At 39.4% G+C, this 16861-nt stretch overlaps 1 protein-coding gene across 1 annotated transcript in view; it reads left to right on the forward strand.

Moving 5' to 3' along the window:
* FBN1 (fibrillin 1) overlaps positions 1-16861 on the forward strand; it is a 155200-nt gene that overhangs the window by 15202 nt on the left and 123137 nt on the right. Inside the window, exons 3-6 of the mRNA XM_054214339.1 lie at positions 163-245; positions 1170-1268; positions 7891-7986; positions 9578-9673. Coding sequence (XP_054070314.1) covers positions 163-245; positions 1170-1268; positions 7891-7986; positions 9578-9673 — 374 coding nt within the window. The remainder of the gene's footprint in view (positions 1-162; positions 246-1169; positions 1269-7890; positions 7987-9577; positions 9674-16861) is intronic.

Consider the following 16861-nt stretch of genomic DNA (forward strand, 5'->3'; position numbering starts at 1 on the left):
CCATCAGCTGAAAGCATATAGTTCTGCTAAAAACATACAACGCTTCTAGATTTAATTATTGAAATGTATATTGCAGTGATTTACTTTTTCCATTTTTATGCCTCTACTTTTAAAACATATTTCTGAGTGAAAATAAGAATTCATACTTTTTTTTTTTTCCAGACCAAATGTGTGTGGATCACGTTACAATGCTTACTGTTGCCCTGGATGGAAAACTTTACCTGGTGGAAACCAATGCATAGTCCGTAAGTTAATCCAGTTATGTGTTATGACTGAGGTTTATCTTTGTCCCTCTATGTCAGGGTATTTTTAATTGTGTACCAGAACTGAAATATGTTTCTATATGGTTTCAATAGCAGCTGTACATCATTTCTTTACCATTTTAAATATATTAAGCTAATATACAAAGTTTTGTGGGCTACAATACAGTGATGCGATACCAGTGTTTAACAAAGGATTAATCTCATCCACATGTTCTGTTTAAGTCTGTGGTAAAGGGATCTAAGGAGTGTGTGGACTCTCAGAAGCGAGTTGCTGTGGAGTATGTTAATCTGTTTAAGTAAATGGAAGGAGGCAACAGCATTGGGCCAGCAAGTACATTTGCTCTGCTTGTTTGGGCCATGTCCCTGAAATACATATGGAGGGATATAAATATATACATACGTACATCATAGTGCTGTATGCATATTCATTGTACATGTGTACAATGTACCAGAAATAATTGTTAAAGGCACTGCCTAAGGCTGATAAGACCCTCTCTAGAGATACTGAGGCAACGTGCTGTCAGACAGCAATTATTACGCTTGTGTGTGTCCGGGGCAGAAATAAAGGGAGCATTGTAATGCTGTCTTGATACCATCCCTCCTCCGAGAGTAGCCTGGTGAAATGGACCACAGCTTCGCTTTTCCAAGGAAATCTCCCTTTATCTAATGCGGCCTGTGGCGTGTTCCCAGACTTTCTCGTAATAAGATGGTGAAGGTCTAGGTTTTAGCTGTCTCCTATAGAGATGCAGATGAACAGGAGGAACTGTTTTGGAATCTGCTGTATGCAATTTAGTGAGTTTGTAGGTATTTATGTTATGGTGCTGAATGCGTATTTTCTGTCAGGTGTTTTTTATGTGTTTGGGGTTTTTGAAGCATATTTTAAAGGCATTTGTGTTTTCCTTATAGCAATCTGCAGACATTCCTGTGGGGATGGATTTTGCTCTAGACCAAACATGTGCACATGCCCAAATGGTCAGATAGCCCCCTCCTGTGGTTCAAAATCAAGTAAGTATTTCTTCTGTGTCTTTGATATTGCTCTTTTGAGTCTCTGAAGCTACTTAGGTATGTAAGATAGTTCAGTGGTCAATGTTTAAGACAAATAACCTCTGAGTCACCAGACACACGTTTACCACAGGAAAGAAAGTGTAGCCTCCTATGATGAAACTGAAGAGTGACTCAGAGACTAGCTATTCAGGACCCTCTTCTTTGCCAAATTAAAACCAAATTAGTTTTATTGCAAGGTGCATTGATTTGCCACTTTGTAACACTAATTCCAGTCTTTGCTTTATGGAAAATGCCTTATCTCTATTCAATGCTAGACATGCAGACATGTACAGCACAAAAGTTGTAAGGATAGAGAGATGACTGTTGACAATTGGCTGAACTTGAATTGCTTTGTAATTCTGCTCTCATTTTGGGGGTTACTAAGCCAGACACTATGCTGCATTTTACATACCTAGGCCTACAAGTATTATAGCATTTCCTGGCCGGGCTTAGTATGTATCTTCTGAATCTAATATTGCTGACCTAATTCAGGTGATAATTCTGTAGGTGCTATGGTACAGATGCTTTGGAAATTAAACTTTTCCGAGAGATAACTTTTCCTAGAAATGTTTGGATTTCAGGTTTTCAAGGAAGGTTCCCCGCATCCAGGAAAAAATAAGTAAAATTAAACTAACTAAATGAACTAGATAGCTGAATGGCTAAATGGGTAGAGTATGGGATAGGAAATAGGATTTTGCTTGGGATAGTATCTCAGTTGATATCTGAGATGCCAGGTGTAATCTCCACTCTGTTTACATTTTTGTATGGTGCTTGTCTCTTAGAATGTAGATGATTTTGATTTTTATATAAAATAGGAAGTTTCTGGGAAGAACTTTGAGGGAAACTGTTTCCCGCAAATGCCCGTAACTATCTGAACAGCATATTAACTCAAGTCAGTGGAGGATACACTCAGCTGGGGTCTGTAATATTACGCAAAATGTTCATCCTTTTAATTCTGACTACCTTTTCAGATTCAGTGTGTGGTCTGCTTTGCCCCTGTATTTTTTACCTTGCCATTTTTTTTCTTTCCTAATTGATAAGAGTTTTCCCACATAACCGGCCACTTCGGCTTGTGGCTTTAGCATCCTTTTCATGCAATAGCAGTGGAAAAACAATAACAACTGTGGAATGTAATGGAATGGCATGTACTAAAACGGTAAATATTGTTCTTTGTAGTTCAGCCCCTTTCTCAGGCTCCTGTGATGTCTATTAGGGAGAGGCCAGCGTGAGGAGGGTATGGAGCTATGGAGCTCCCAGAGAGTACCGGAAGGAGGAAGGGTGCAAAGTGCCGCACAAATGCATGTGGTGGTGTGTTCCTGCTTCGGTTTGCAGCTACTGTTTTACCAGGTGCATGCGCCTTAATCCTGTAAGCCAGTAAAGGAAAGTGTGACCTTCTCCCAAGTCCCCGTCAGGGTACAGAAGGAGAGATATACCCCTACATCTGTTACATGTTTTGGCACCTTTGTAGAAGGCGGGAATGAGTGAGCCTTAGTATTACCTCATTTTTTTCTTAGGCCACACTGAAGTATTTTATGAGTCGAGACTTAAAAGAAAAATAGAGTTTGAGTAAAGTTACAATTCTTCTGGTGGTTCTTTTTTTGGAATAGTCTACCATTGATCTCCATAGTTGTAGCCTTCATTGGAGTTGCACACATAAATGGGTGCAGAAGGACTTTACTACAGTTTTTAATCAAGCAGCTTCTAAAGCCTATATGACGTAGCTGTTTTGGTTGTTGACAGTTACTTCTCCTAGGTATGAATATTCTACTAATCATAAACTTTAATCAGTGCTGACATTGTATTCCTTACATTGCTAAATAGATTTGCCCATTTTTAAATGTTGCTTTTCTGTGTATGGTATAGGTATTACCACTTTCCAAATAGACTTAGCAGTTGGTTTAAAAAGATATCTTGTTTAATCAGTGCAATAATTTAAGATATATTTTGTATATGTGGTCACATCACCTTTATTTATTAAAACAAACCAGTTCTACAAGGAAAAGTGTCTTGAGTTGTTGTAGAGAGAAAAAGACTCTACTGCCTCTGTGCGCTCTTGTGTAATAATGTTTATGACCCAGCACCTCATTAAAACTTAGAGAACATACACTTTCTGTAAGTCATTTGCTCTCTTGGCACTGTAGACAAAATCCATGAATACGTATTTACACAATAGACCACAATGACTTAGATTTGCTATTAGGAAACAAAGTAAACATAAACATAAAAAATACTGTTTGACATCAAAGGGTTGCTGTCAACTCCCATTGGCAACAGTTAATATTTTGTCAGAATATGCATTCATAAAACCTTATTTTAATTATATGTTTTAACAAATAAGAAAAAGCTCTTACTAAAAATAATAAAAAAAATCAAAAGTGAATGATACAATTTTTTGACATTCAAAATACAAATACGAGCACCATGATTTCTCAGGATTAAATGTATGGCTTCTGATATGTGAGATGTCCCTGAGATGTCTTTTGGATATTTTAAGCTATGTCTGTCTTAAGTACTTAAGGAATAAGTAGTGGGCACAGGTTTTATAGCATGTACAACTGTGAGCAGAAACTGAATTCATGGTAGTTCTTATAGATTGGTTGTCTGCCGGAATCAAATAATTAATGCAGATTGGAAAGCATGTGGATTGGAAAGCAAAACAAAGCCTTCAAGTTTGATTCTGACACAGGTCAGTTGTTGGGACTTTTCTGGTTACGAGTCAACTTTAAGAATCTGATTTGTGGTTGAAAAGATCAACTGGTGGTTTTCTCAGCAGGGATTTTCGTGACATCAATGAACTTGCTGGCAGAGTAGTGGTTATTTCTGTATAATCAGTGAATTTTTGGGCATGCTTACAGTAGGCTTGGAGATAAGATTGCCAGGTGTGGAGGCATCCTCCCTGCCGGCTCTGGTGTGTGGGTGGCTCTGAGGTTGCAGGTGCATGTGTGGGGAGATGTCCTACACCCTGTGCTGCCCCAGCTCTGTGGTGGCTGCTCCACTGCTACCTCCCGCACCACCTGGGCCACGGCCTTGTCTGTTCATGCTGCAGGCACCGTCCTGCCATGTTGTTGGAGTTGCTGCTCTGCCCCAGTGGGAGCCAGGGGTGGGCGAGTGAGGAGGAGGAGGGTCTCTCCTTCAGCATCAGGCACCCCCCGCTGCTCCCAGGGTCAGGTGTGTCTCTGAGCTCAGCCACTGGTTTTGCTTCCAGCCTCTTCTAGTCAGAATGGCTTGGGCTGGCCTGGACAGGGAAGGCTTTTGTTGACAGGGCTGTCTCTGAAGGAAGGGAGCCATGGCAGAGGCAGCGAGAGCTGCTGTGGGGTGAGGTGGTTCTGGGGGTGGTGTGGGAGATGTCTGTTCAATGGCAGTAAAGCCTGGAGCTCAGCCCTTTCCCTTATATCCTGCTGCTCTCTGAGGTGATAAAAGGTCTTGAATTTTAAACGTTTCCAGAGTTTTCAAGGCTGCTGTGTGTTTTCTCAGCACATCCCGCAGGGCTGCAGGCCCGTGTCCCGTCCCGGCGCTAGCTGCCATCTCTCCCCTGAGTCAGTCACTCGACAGAGAAAGCACGCTGAGCATCTGGGATGCGATGAGGCCGTCATTCCTTGTTTACAGCTCCTGGCAGGCGAAGCCCTGCGTCATGCATGGCCGGGGTTGGGAGCGTTTCCTCGGCAGTGGCACAGGGAGAGGAGAGGCGGCCTCTCCCGCCGGTGCATGCCGCCAGCCATGCAGGCCACCCTTGGCCTGCGGTGATGGGCGAGCGGCTCCCCCGGCTCCCCCCTGAGGATCGCAGACCCTCACGCCTTTTAATTTAGGATGGCAGAGCAGACGGCATGTGTTTTTCCTTCTCGGCTGCTTGGTGAGCTCCCAAACGTTCCGTGAGCGGTTCTGGTCTGATAGTGCTCGTGGTGCGATGAAGTCTTTACTCCGTTTTGCTGAGAATTTATTAAGACAGACAGGACCTTGTTACGCTTAAGCGTGCAGCTTGCTGTTTCGCATTGATAAACGCGGCAAACCTTGCCCACGCACAAAGTGCCTGTGGATGCGTTTGGTCTCACTGGCTCTTTCAGAGGTTTATAAAGCTGTGTTTCTGCAGTTACTCCTGTTTTGACCTCAGACGTTTCCAGCACAGACTGTTTACAAATTGGACCCGAAAGAGTAAAATAATTGATTAAAAGCAATAATTTATTAATGTTGTTAACATTTCCTCTCTGTGCCAGGGAAAGGCAAAGCTATATGTACTGCTTTACCAGCCTTCTGGTAATTCCTGTGCTTTTTCCTTGAGTCTCTGTCAGTGTGATACTTTGGAACAGGTTATTTCATTTACTGGAATATCTCTGCTGACATTAATGGAATTGTCGATATAGCTGAGAAAAGAGACTCTGGACCCGCATTAATATGCGACTTTTCAAAAACGCAATCTTAAAATCATCCTTTGAGCTCCAGACAGCCTTCGCATGTGTTTCTATAAACTTTTGGAAGGGTAATATTTCATAATAGCCCGTATGATTTTGGAAATACTATTTTCAATATTCCCTCAAAAGAGGGCAGAAAATAAATGATTAGTTTTATGATGGCATGTCACTGATTTTTTTGCATGGTAATAAGGAAGAAAGCTCACTGATTTGAATGGCTCTTTTTAATAAAGACGTCTGGGTGTCCCAGCAGTCTCCCATAATGATTTTAGTTTAAAAAGGAGGAAGAAATGTTTTACCTTGGAAAAGTTCCTTCAAGAAGCAGTAAGACAAATTATGGAAACTTTGTGTGTGTGTTATGTATAAAACCACTCCTCATCCCAAAATGGGGAAATATACTTTACTTTTACTTGAACAAATAATATGAAAATCATCATATAAGCTACTGTTAACCTTTTTATCTCAAATGTAGTTCAAACTATTTAAATGGCTTTGGTCTTCATGTGGGAATGGAAATTAGCTCTTGGCATAGCTCGCTCTAATTGAAATCAGTTTGTGGTTTTTAAGTTCCTTCCCTGCTTGACAGATGATATCATTTCCTATGCTTTTTGTAATCCCCTCTGTTTTTCTAAGATTGTATAAAGCTAAGTTGAACTACACATTTTAAAGTAACTATACACCTTTTTCTGACCTACTTAGGACATTGTCCAAAAATCTTCAGCAGATATTCACTCTGTATTTGCAGACAATTTTACTTTTTGTTGAGGAATGTTGGTACATTTTTGTTGCCTGAAGTACATCCAAAGTAGAACAAAGATGTATCGTAACTAATAGACACATAAGAAACGTAAGATACGGTTTTTACTTTTGTAATTGAAGAATTAAGAGTACCAGTGTTTCAAATGCTAGATTGTTTTAAATCCTTTCTCCAATTGCATGTTTAACTTCTGTTCTGTGGATTCGTATTTCTATAGAAGGCAATACAGTTAAAATTATTATTTCTACTTGAAAATAAAAATAAAATTCCATTCACATACTTCTGAACTGTAAAAAGCCAAATGATGCTTAAGGGCTTTGTGCAACAGGAAAAATTCAGTGGTTGGCATGGCACCTGTTCGCAACAGGCTCTGGTGGGACATGCAATGTCTATTTTTCAGTCCTGAGCATTTCAGACAGCGTGGTGCAGGTATCCAGTGCTCCATCACAGTCTGCTGAAATGCTGATCTGACCGTAATTGCACCTGGGGAGGAGCCTTTCATGTGGTTCCTGTTAAGAGGGAAACCATTCCCTGGCTGTGTACTGGAGTGCCTGCCCCAGATCACCGCTGAGTCGGACAGTGATTCCTGTAAGGAGGCTCCCACTTTGTTGGGAGTCCTGCCCGCTTCTCTATGCCTGATGAAGAGCCTGACATACTTTAAGTTGTTCCTAACCTCTAGTTAAAAACTGTATTTGCCCTTATTACTAGAAAAAATGCAGCACAGGCTTTTATGCTTTACTGGCATGGGACTTAAGTGGCACGTTAATCATTATAACTGGTGGGGCTGTGGCTGAGGAGAGCATGGTGCTGCCCCCCTGCCTCTGCGAGCTCTGCAGCCCCCAAGCCCAGCAGCCGGCAGCAGCTTTACCTGCAGATGGGGTGAGCCCACAGATGGCATACAGAAACAAACTGGTCTGTTATATTTCCTTTTCATGCAAGAATTCCTACCTGGGCAGATCAGCGTCTGGTGTTGTGTATTGGCAGAACCAGGCTGTCTTCAGGAGCTTCCTTATATGCTTTCCTTAATACTTCCCTCCTCCGTTACCCAGATGCTAAAACTGTCTTTCTTCTTGGTGGTATCTGCCAGAAGTTTAGTACTTTTCCCTTATTGATGCCCTTTTCTCTTGATTGCAAACTAGGAGATAAATTCTATGATGCTCAAATGAAATGCCTTTGACTTCAGTGAATAAGGGTGGTATCAAATCCTTGCACTATGTCTTATATTCCTTAGGAACCATAAATCAGTAGTGTTTTCTGTACTGCTGTTTTAAGTATCTATCCTAAAATATTGCATCCTTGGTTTCTAATACTGGTTTCTGGTTCACAGAATCAATCCCTAAAAAAAAATATCCCTTAGCAGACAGTTAAGTGTTTCTCACCGGCTTGATTTAACTGAGGGAAAATCTTTTTTCCTTTGAAGTACAACACTGTAACATCCGGTGCATGAACGGAGGTAGCTGCAGTGATGACCATTGCCTGTGTCAGAAGGGGTATACAGGAACACACTGTGGACAGCGTAAGTACACTGTTACTCATGTAGGTACTTCGTACGGTTAAGTAATTCTGGGATGTGTGGGTTGGGCACCCTTTAGCACTAAATTTCAACTGATGTTGAGCTTGTTTTTGATCAGGTACAGTGGAATTTTACAGGAAAACACATGACTTTGTAATGAATGCCGAGTGAATTCTTTCTGATCAGGACTATTAAAATAAACATCATGTGAATTCATAATAATTGGATATAACCTGATCCTGCAGTTCTCACACTACCATAATTCCCATTGACCTCCAGGGCTTTCCACTCACTACGGCAATAGGCCATACATTTAGAATTTACACGGGATTCAGTTTTCAGGGTTTTTTTAGACAAAATTAAGCTTTTTAATACCCCCTTGTTTTAATTTCAGGGGTTTGCTTCAGACTTAGCTAGTACGCTTTAGGAATTTTGCTCATTTTGATGTTGTCTTATTAGAGTTGATCGACGTATTTTTGATCTCCTCAATCAGTCCTGAGCCAACAGCATTCCTGGATCCTGTGATTGAAATCTCTCCCCAACTGACTCTGGTGGTCTCTTGCTCTTCTTGGCTGGAATGCTGTGAAGAGACTCAAATAAGGATGTAGACACTGCTTTTAACCAAGGCTGTCATGTTGCTATCTAGTGAACTATTGGTCTGACAGAGAACACGTGTTTAGCTCATTTAATGAAAACCTTTTGTGCTCTGTCAAAATCAATGGCACACTTTACATGAACTTCAGTGGGACCAGGAATTTACCCTAATAATCTGGAAGAGGATCACATGGTGAAAGGATTAAGAATTGCATTTCTGCCTTCTCTGTGAAATATCGAGTGGATAAAAGAGGATAAATGGAAACCTTCTTTTTACTGAAATGAATGTTGAAATGGAGCAAAGAATAACATTACTCAATGAGCATCAAATTGTATTTAAAAGCCCTTTTTTCATGTGAATGTTGTATTTTCTGCTTATTTTTGACAAGAATTGCTTTTGGAGTTTATTATGAAGAAAACTGGGTTCTGAATCTAGTGACAGCATCGTACAGGGGAAGAATATCTTGGATTAACTTAGTCAAAACAGCTATTTGTTGCATTTTGCTATCCTAGTTGATAGCATGAATTATTTCACAACAGCCTTTTAATACTGGATTGTTTTTTTGTTATGGTAGAGGAACAAATAAATTTTTAAATTTTCTTCTGAATAGGGAAAATTTTGAGGATTTAGAGGTGAAATTTTCTTCTGCACCTTCTATCTGCAGTCTCTAATATTTCAGTGTTTCTTTGTTGAAAATTTGAAAGAGATGTTATTTTGAAGTTATGGAATTGTCTAGCCATCCCAAAGAGAAAGGCTCTGAGAGGTCAGAAAGCCGTGATTGTTACTGTGTTTATATTATGCTCCCTTGAAAAGATGCCTTCGTGAAACTAATGAGGCCAGGAAATAGGAAAAGATCATAAGTAGGCTCTGGAAAATAAAGTGTCCTGTCCTGTTATGTTTGCCATTTTTATCAGTTTATCTGAGCTAGTCAAGTACACACCTTCATGTCTTTCTGGAAATAGCTCAATAAAGATTACTTTTGGCTTCCCTCTTATACAGCCGTCTGTGAAAATGGATGTCTAAATGGAGGGAGATGCGTGGCTCCGAACCGATGTGCTTGCACATATGGCTTTACTGGACCCCAGTGTGAAAGAGGTATGTGCCGTAAAACAGTGGAAAAAAATTCATGTTCCAACTTGCTTAATAGTAACTTAAAAATACTTAAATAGTAATATGAAATAAAATATTTAAATAGTAATATGTTATTGCTGTCTATGAAACATTCGTGTAGAATGCAATGTAAAGAAGCTTTACTGAAAGGAAGACTGCAGTCTAAGAAAACTGTGGAGATATTAGTTAAGGAATAGCACAAATTAAAATGGTAACAACTTTCCTAAATGGCATTTTTAATGAGAAAGAAAACTTTAGCATTGGTTCATGAAACATTCAATCTTTTCTTCTTTTGTGATTTTTATGTATCACAAGTGTTGATCGGTATGATTATAATGGTTAATGCTTCAGTTCATGGTAGGTTTGCCGAGTGTCATTTTCTTTTTCTGGGGCAAAAATCCCCACTTATTTACTCTTAACAGTAGGGCTGTCGAGTCACTGCCTATTCTAATCTATAGTTGAATTGATTGGATTTGTTATGGTTAGTCTCAAAACTGAAAATAACTTTTAAGTAGCATTTTTAGCAATATGTGAGCTTCATAAGGATAGAGGCCAGGATGAAACACACATGCAACTGATTAAGGCCTTTCTTTTGTTTACTTTTTTGCTATGAAAACACTGCAATGGAAGAGGTGGCAAATAAAAAATATTGATAAGGGCTTTTACTCAAACGTCAGTTTCTAAGTCATCAGAAAAGCTCTTTGTATCTCTCATACATTTGTTTACCAATGATAAGCAGCATCTTGCCTCTGTCTTTAGCGTGTTTAGTTTTGGCAGAGTTTATTCAATTCTTCTTTCCATTTTGTACAGTTTTATTGTTATCAATTTTAGCTTTTTATTTGTGCATCCGTAGTGATAATCACAGCAGTTTCCATGTACAGCTGTACCAACTGCCTTATCTGGTATATGGAACTTTTTTCGGCATTATTAAACCAATTTAATGGTTCATTTGAGAGACATGTAGTGAACAATGTGTAGGTATAATCCTTCTCTTGAATTTTATAATATTAAAAATAAAATAAATATAATATAACAATAAAATAAATATATTTATGTAAATATAAATTTGTTTGTATTTATATAAATATATTATATATCATATAAAATATAAATATATAAATATAAAAATATATAATTTATTAAAAATATAAATGTAAAAATAAAATAAAAAATATAAATAAAACATGTTCATTTGTTAGAGCTATCAATTGATCTGTTTAATACTCATACAAAAAGGTTGCGTTACGTATCTATGAAGCTGGGACAGAATAGACACTAATAACCTGATTTGGGGCTCGCATGTAGGGGATGTGCTTAGCACATGAAATTTCTGTCGGTGAGTGTGTCAGATGATCACTGCTGTCGGTGCTGCAGAAATGGTTGGCTTTTTTATATGGACAGCACAGGTGGGTGATGCAGAACAGCAAGCCTTGGCAGACCAAAGCTTTTCGTTCTGTGCTAGAGCAGATGGTAGGATGAAGCAGGTATTTCCTGCACTCCCTACAGCAGGTAAAATTGCCGCGTTGGCACTGTGTGTAGTCTTGCCTGTTGTCCACTCTGATGTTGTAAAAGTAGTTCAAACTGATGGTGAAGTTTTTCTGAAGATTGAAAAGTAGCTCTGTTCTGAGTCTTGGGATCTCACTGCTGGAGAGGAGTAAGAGGAATGGAAAATTAGGTTACAAACCCTAATTTTGAAGAGAGTAAAGGCTTTATGGGTAAAGAATGTACTGAATATTACTGCAAAGGCTTTCGATTTCAAGCAATGACTCCATGGGTGAGGAGGTATGAGCCTTCAGTCCGGTGAGGAGGTATAAAGTGCAAGTTCAGAAGATTGTTCAATGCTGATTTTATGCTGCCTGATCTGCGGGCCAGTTTGACTTCACCTCATTAGGGCAAGTATCAAGGCTGAAGCCTGCTAACAGCTTCAGTGCTGCTCCTCAGGACTCCTGCCTTGTGTTGGGTGGTGACACAGGGCCATTGGAGCCAAATCATGCCGTCATGCAATCCCATACATGCTACTGAGCACAATTGAGGTGGAAATCTTTAACTTAATATGCCTCATCCGTAGGCAGTTTTTACTTAGAACATGTGTTTGATTCTATAGTTATCAATAAAAGAGAAAATAGTCATTGATGAGCTGTAGTATTTCTGGCTAATGCTTACTGCAGTATTGAGGCCAAATGATAGTCATATCTTCCTAGAAAACCTCTGAAATTTGGCTTCTTTCACAGAGATTTCCTGCAGCCTCTCTACCTAGCTGAGCTAATATGTTCCTCTCCTCTAAAAAGGGTGTGGTGGGTTTTGGTCCCATAATTACATTATGCCATCAGAAAAACTTTTTCTGAAGATAACTTTTCAAGTATACGCTAATGCTGGTCTTAGAATAACTTGCATTGTTCAGCACATGCACCTGTGTGGTCATTAGGGAGTTGTCTGGCTGCATATGATTTTACACATCTGTCAGCTAAGTAAGAGGTCCATATTTTGAGTCTAGCTTTGGAAAGTTATGTGAATTTGTGACACTCCCTGGTGGGCTTCTGATGTATATATGGCTGGATGTTATCCAGTAAATTGACAAGATTCGTGCCTTGTGGAGTAAAACTGTGTCTTTATTAGAAAAAAAAAGGGGGAGGGGAAAGAACAAAATCAAAGCATCTCTATGCATGGAGGGGGAAAAAGAAAGAAATTTCTCAAGAGAAATAGTCTCTTAAACTATCCCATTTCTGGGGGAAGCAGGAGAGGCAGATTGTTTTGAAAACATCGTTTCTGGATATAAATGTAATGTGAAGTGATACGGTTTTGTGGCATGCACATTCTCCATCTGTTTGGCTGTGGTTTGACTTCTAGGTTATGCCATGCCACAAGCTAACAGTGATGTAAGTAATTTACTGCTGCGTATCACGCAGTGCTTTTCTCTACAAGCATCAACTAATAGTAACAGTCACAGAGTGTTTGTGGCACGTATGTCACAGACCAAAGAATATTCGAGCCTTTGCTGCATATGTCGTAGCTTAGAACTGTCTTGAATACAACAATGTTGAGGCAACGAAAATCATGGGGGTTATTCCAATAATCTGATATGGAAGACAATTAAAATGTTGCAGGTGGTTGTAGCAAAGTTAGGGCCAGTTTCTTACATCCGGAGGCAAGTTGTGTACTTCTGTGTCTACTGTTTTAAGTAGTTTTTGCATATATTTGGTCCATATTTGTAATACAAATTAGCCTGACTGGTATTACCTCAGTAAATGGTGACCATATGATTGTTAATGAAGGTCTACAAGAATTCTGTGTAGGTCAGTAGCTTCAAATACATGCACAACGGAAGGGCTTTATCTGGTGGAAGACCTGCTTCTTTCACAATGCAGCCAACTCCATCAAATTTGTGGCATGAGTATTTTTATGTATTTATTCAGTCATTCTTTGAGAGGGTAGCAGCTGGCCTTGGGACAGTTTTGTCAGTGTTGGCAAACAAATTGCTTTTTGTATGTCTTAGAAGTGTTAATGATGGTATAAAAAAAACTATAAACATGAGCAAAAAGAATTTTTAAATTCATTATTATCAGTTGAGTTCCTCGTCTTGTTCTGGGAGTGTGTACCGTGTCACTGGTGAGGTACGCTTCATCAGAGCTGGACTGATAACTGTAGCGTGGTCAGCAGTGGTACAAGTGTATGATTAGCTCCTAAGCTGTCGTCTATGGTGTTTGGCACCTTTCCAGAGCAGGGGAAGCCTCCTGGGCGTCCTGTCAAGTATATGCAGGTGTTATCATAAGTACAACAGACCTGGCTTTTCTGTGGGATAATGTTCATCAAAAAGGTGAACTTGACATAAGCTAAACAGTAAAAGTGTGGTGGAGTTGGAAATGCTTCCTACAGCAATTTAAGACACATTTAAAATACATAGTCCAGAAAGGAAAATATTTCATGGATATTGGCTGAGTTGAAATTTGAACTTCAAGGATTCCTTCTGGAAGGTGCTGAGTTCTCTGGCTGAGATCCAGTGATGGGCTTTGACGTGCATTTAAATTCAAACCTGAGATGTCAATATGCTTAAAATTATGCAAGTGCTTAAAGGCCTTGCTGGATTTTGGCCCAGACTTTCAGAATCAGTTAAGATCTGAGAGGTGCACTTAGCTTTTAGCATATCACCTAGTCAAATTGTTAATGAAAAGAAATCACAGGTATTAGAAGATGAAGATGCAAGAAAAGCAAAATTTCTTCTACTGGTTAAAAACTGGATGCCATCTTTACGCCATTTGACTTTCAATGCTGAACAACTGGAGTGAGTTACGGATTCTGCAGTTCCTTTTAGAGTGACTGAAGATATTGAGAGCAGAGACTTAGCTTATGTTCCCCTGAGGGTGATTCAGAACATCGACAGCTCTTTTTATTGTCTGTAAAAAAGCCTAGGGGATTTAGCTGGCTATATGACATGCCCACGTTTGGGTCATGTGAAAACATCCCTATGTCATGCACTTTATTAAAGTCCAGAGGAAAAAGTGATGTTAGAAGCTAAGAGAGATCAGACATCCCTGTCAGATTTGGTAGAACTGTGTCCTCCAAACTTGTTCATAAAAGCTTTCTTGGCTCTTTGAATCTGTTTCTCTTTAGACATTGGGATGATTATACTCTAAGAGGGTGACTTCTATATAATATAGAATTGTACATTGTTGTTATCCTTGTATTGCAAAAATGCAATGAAATGTGCTTTTCTTTTTCTGTCGGGATCCATTTGGAGGAACACAGTGGAAGCTTAGAATGTGTTACAGCCCTGTTTGTTTATTTGAATGCTTGTGACAACATCAGGGGCTCAATCCTGCTGCATTTTGGAGTTTTGCCACTCGCTTCGCATAGAAGCAGAATTGGGCCTGATGTAGTTCAAATATTAAAAAAGTACCACGTGTGTTTTGTTTTTTTTCTGGACTCAGAATATGAGCAAGTGATTGCTTTTTCTTCAAACAGAGTCGTTTCTGTACTGCTTTCTTCATGGCAGGAATTTTTGCATAATTTTTAATTATATTTGGCCATTATTAAAAGTTCCCAGAATTAATGCCATATGTAAAAATATCTTTCCCAGAGCCTCTCTATGAAAGTGCAGCCGCTGAAAGTGGTCAAGAGTAGTATAGTGCTGTGTATATTTTCTTCTTTCTAAATATTACAACGGGTAGAATGTTTTCACAAAGAGGACACTGCACCCCTTAGTGTGCCCCGTCTCTGGTATTTAGTCTAAATGGAAAGTAAATAACAAAGTGTAGATAGCAGTAAAAGTATGTTCCCAAAGCCTTATGTTGCATTTAAAGTAGTATTGCAGCATATGGTAGCTGGCAAACATTTGAATAAACTTGATTTTTGTAGCTGTCTTCCAAGAAACACATCTGTTGACATAGACATGTAGTTTCTGCAGCCCTGTAACATGAATGCATGTACAGTATTATTGCAGGAAACTAAAGGATGGCTGAGCTTGAAGGCCTGGAATAAGGACTCTTGCACACCATTTTCCCCCTGAAAAATTATGAAAAATGGCTTTAGGCTGAAGCTAAATATATTCAGACACAGAGTGATGTTTAACTGTCTTTAAAATAATTTTAATACGTGTTGCCACCCTTCATGTCTTTCCGTTTTAACACAAAAATTCAGTATCAGTGTCTTAGATTATCTTTTCTATAAAAGGTTGAGATAAATGGATGAGGACTTTTTAAGTTTTAAAATTGAGGTGCAACCTCAATGTGCAGCTCAATGGTGGAGAAGTCAGCCTCTGCAGAACAACTATGTGTGATTTAAGGTGGTTTATAATGCTTAGTAATATAATCAGTAGATCTCTGGATCAGAACTCAGTACTAAGCTCAGTCTGTTACTTAATGCCAAAAAGCATTTTTAGGATCTTGTCTATCTGAAGGCTTTTATCCATTGTTCTGCTCCTTGCAGATACACCCTATAAATGGTCCTATGTTGCTCGCTTTATGCTTTGTGCATCTCAAAATATCACGTAGCAAGTTTTAAAATGTTTCTTCAGATATATGCTTAAAGGTTAATCAAGATCCATACATGATTCAGTACATATGGGCTTAGGTCTCTTGTGAGATGTGAGGGCTCCAACTTTTGTACATGAAGCTGAACATTTACATTTTGTTCCAAATTCAGTTTTGATTTCAGTCAAACAAATCCAAATCCAAAGTTTTCATTCAACTATTTGGCAGCCCTTTCTGTATTTCCATGCCTTCTTGATTGGCTGCTAAGGGCACTGGCCTTTAGATGCGCAGTAAGGTATTATTTGGACTTTGTTTTGTTTTGATTTGATTTTAGTTGTAGCATACAAAGAGATGCATACAAATTTAATCACAAATTGAATAGTCCATATTTTGGTATAAATTATAATACAAACAGTTGAATGAAATAACTGCGTCGTCGTAATCTGTAAGATTTGCTTCTTGCATGTAGGACGTTGAAGGGACCCACAGGAGAGTCACTGGGATGGTTCGCCAGGTGCCACAGACAGCTTTGCTGTTGACCCTGATGCCTGCCTCCAGGTGTGCTGGCGGCCTGTGGCACGTGTTAGCTATGCAAGAAATTCAGTTCTGCTTTCATTGCAAGATGGGGGCTGAACCTTGCGCTGGCTTTGCTTGTGCGCGGTACTTGCCATCTGCCTTGTAGTGTTTCAAGAAGTGAAAAGCAGAGGCCTGTGCTTTCATCAAGAGGTTTTGTTGAAGTTATATACACAAAGAGATGTCTACGTTTGTTTGGTTATGGGATGTTACATTAATACAGATACGACTTTTATATACACAGTGCAGGCAGTCGAAAGATATAACTTCCCTGAATGGCCTGCACTGCCAGATCTGTGCTCTGTGGAGCTCCAGGGAGAACTGGGAAGAATCTGTCTGATGTGTTGTACCACGAAAGTCAGATTTTTTGTGTGTGTGCGGAAAGATTGAGTCAGCTTTTATTGATTTTAGTTGTCATTGCAATGCGGTGTTGCATTTGAGGCCTTCAGAATGAGTGTCTTCAAGCCGTTCTTGCTCTCTTAGTACCATTGTAACATCTCCATTTTTATAATTTCAGCTGTCTGCCAATTCCTGGGTCACTACAAAACTTGTAGAGTATGAAATAGCTAAGCACAACTAATTTCTCGTGGAGCTTTCCATAGAAAAGGTGTTTTTGAAATGGTGACTCCTAGAG

The sequence above is a fragment of the Rissa tridactyla genome, chromosome 9 (genome assembly GCF_028500815.1).
Source record: "Rissa tridactyla isolate bRisTri1 chromosome 9, bRisTri1.patW.cur.20221130, whole genome shotgun sequence".
Lineage (NCBI taxonomy): Eukaryota > Metazoa > Chordata > Aves > Charadriiformes > Laridae > Rissa > Rissa tridactyla.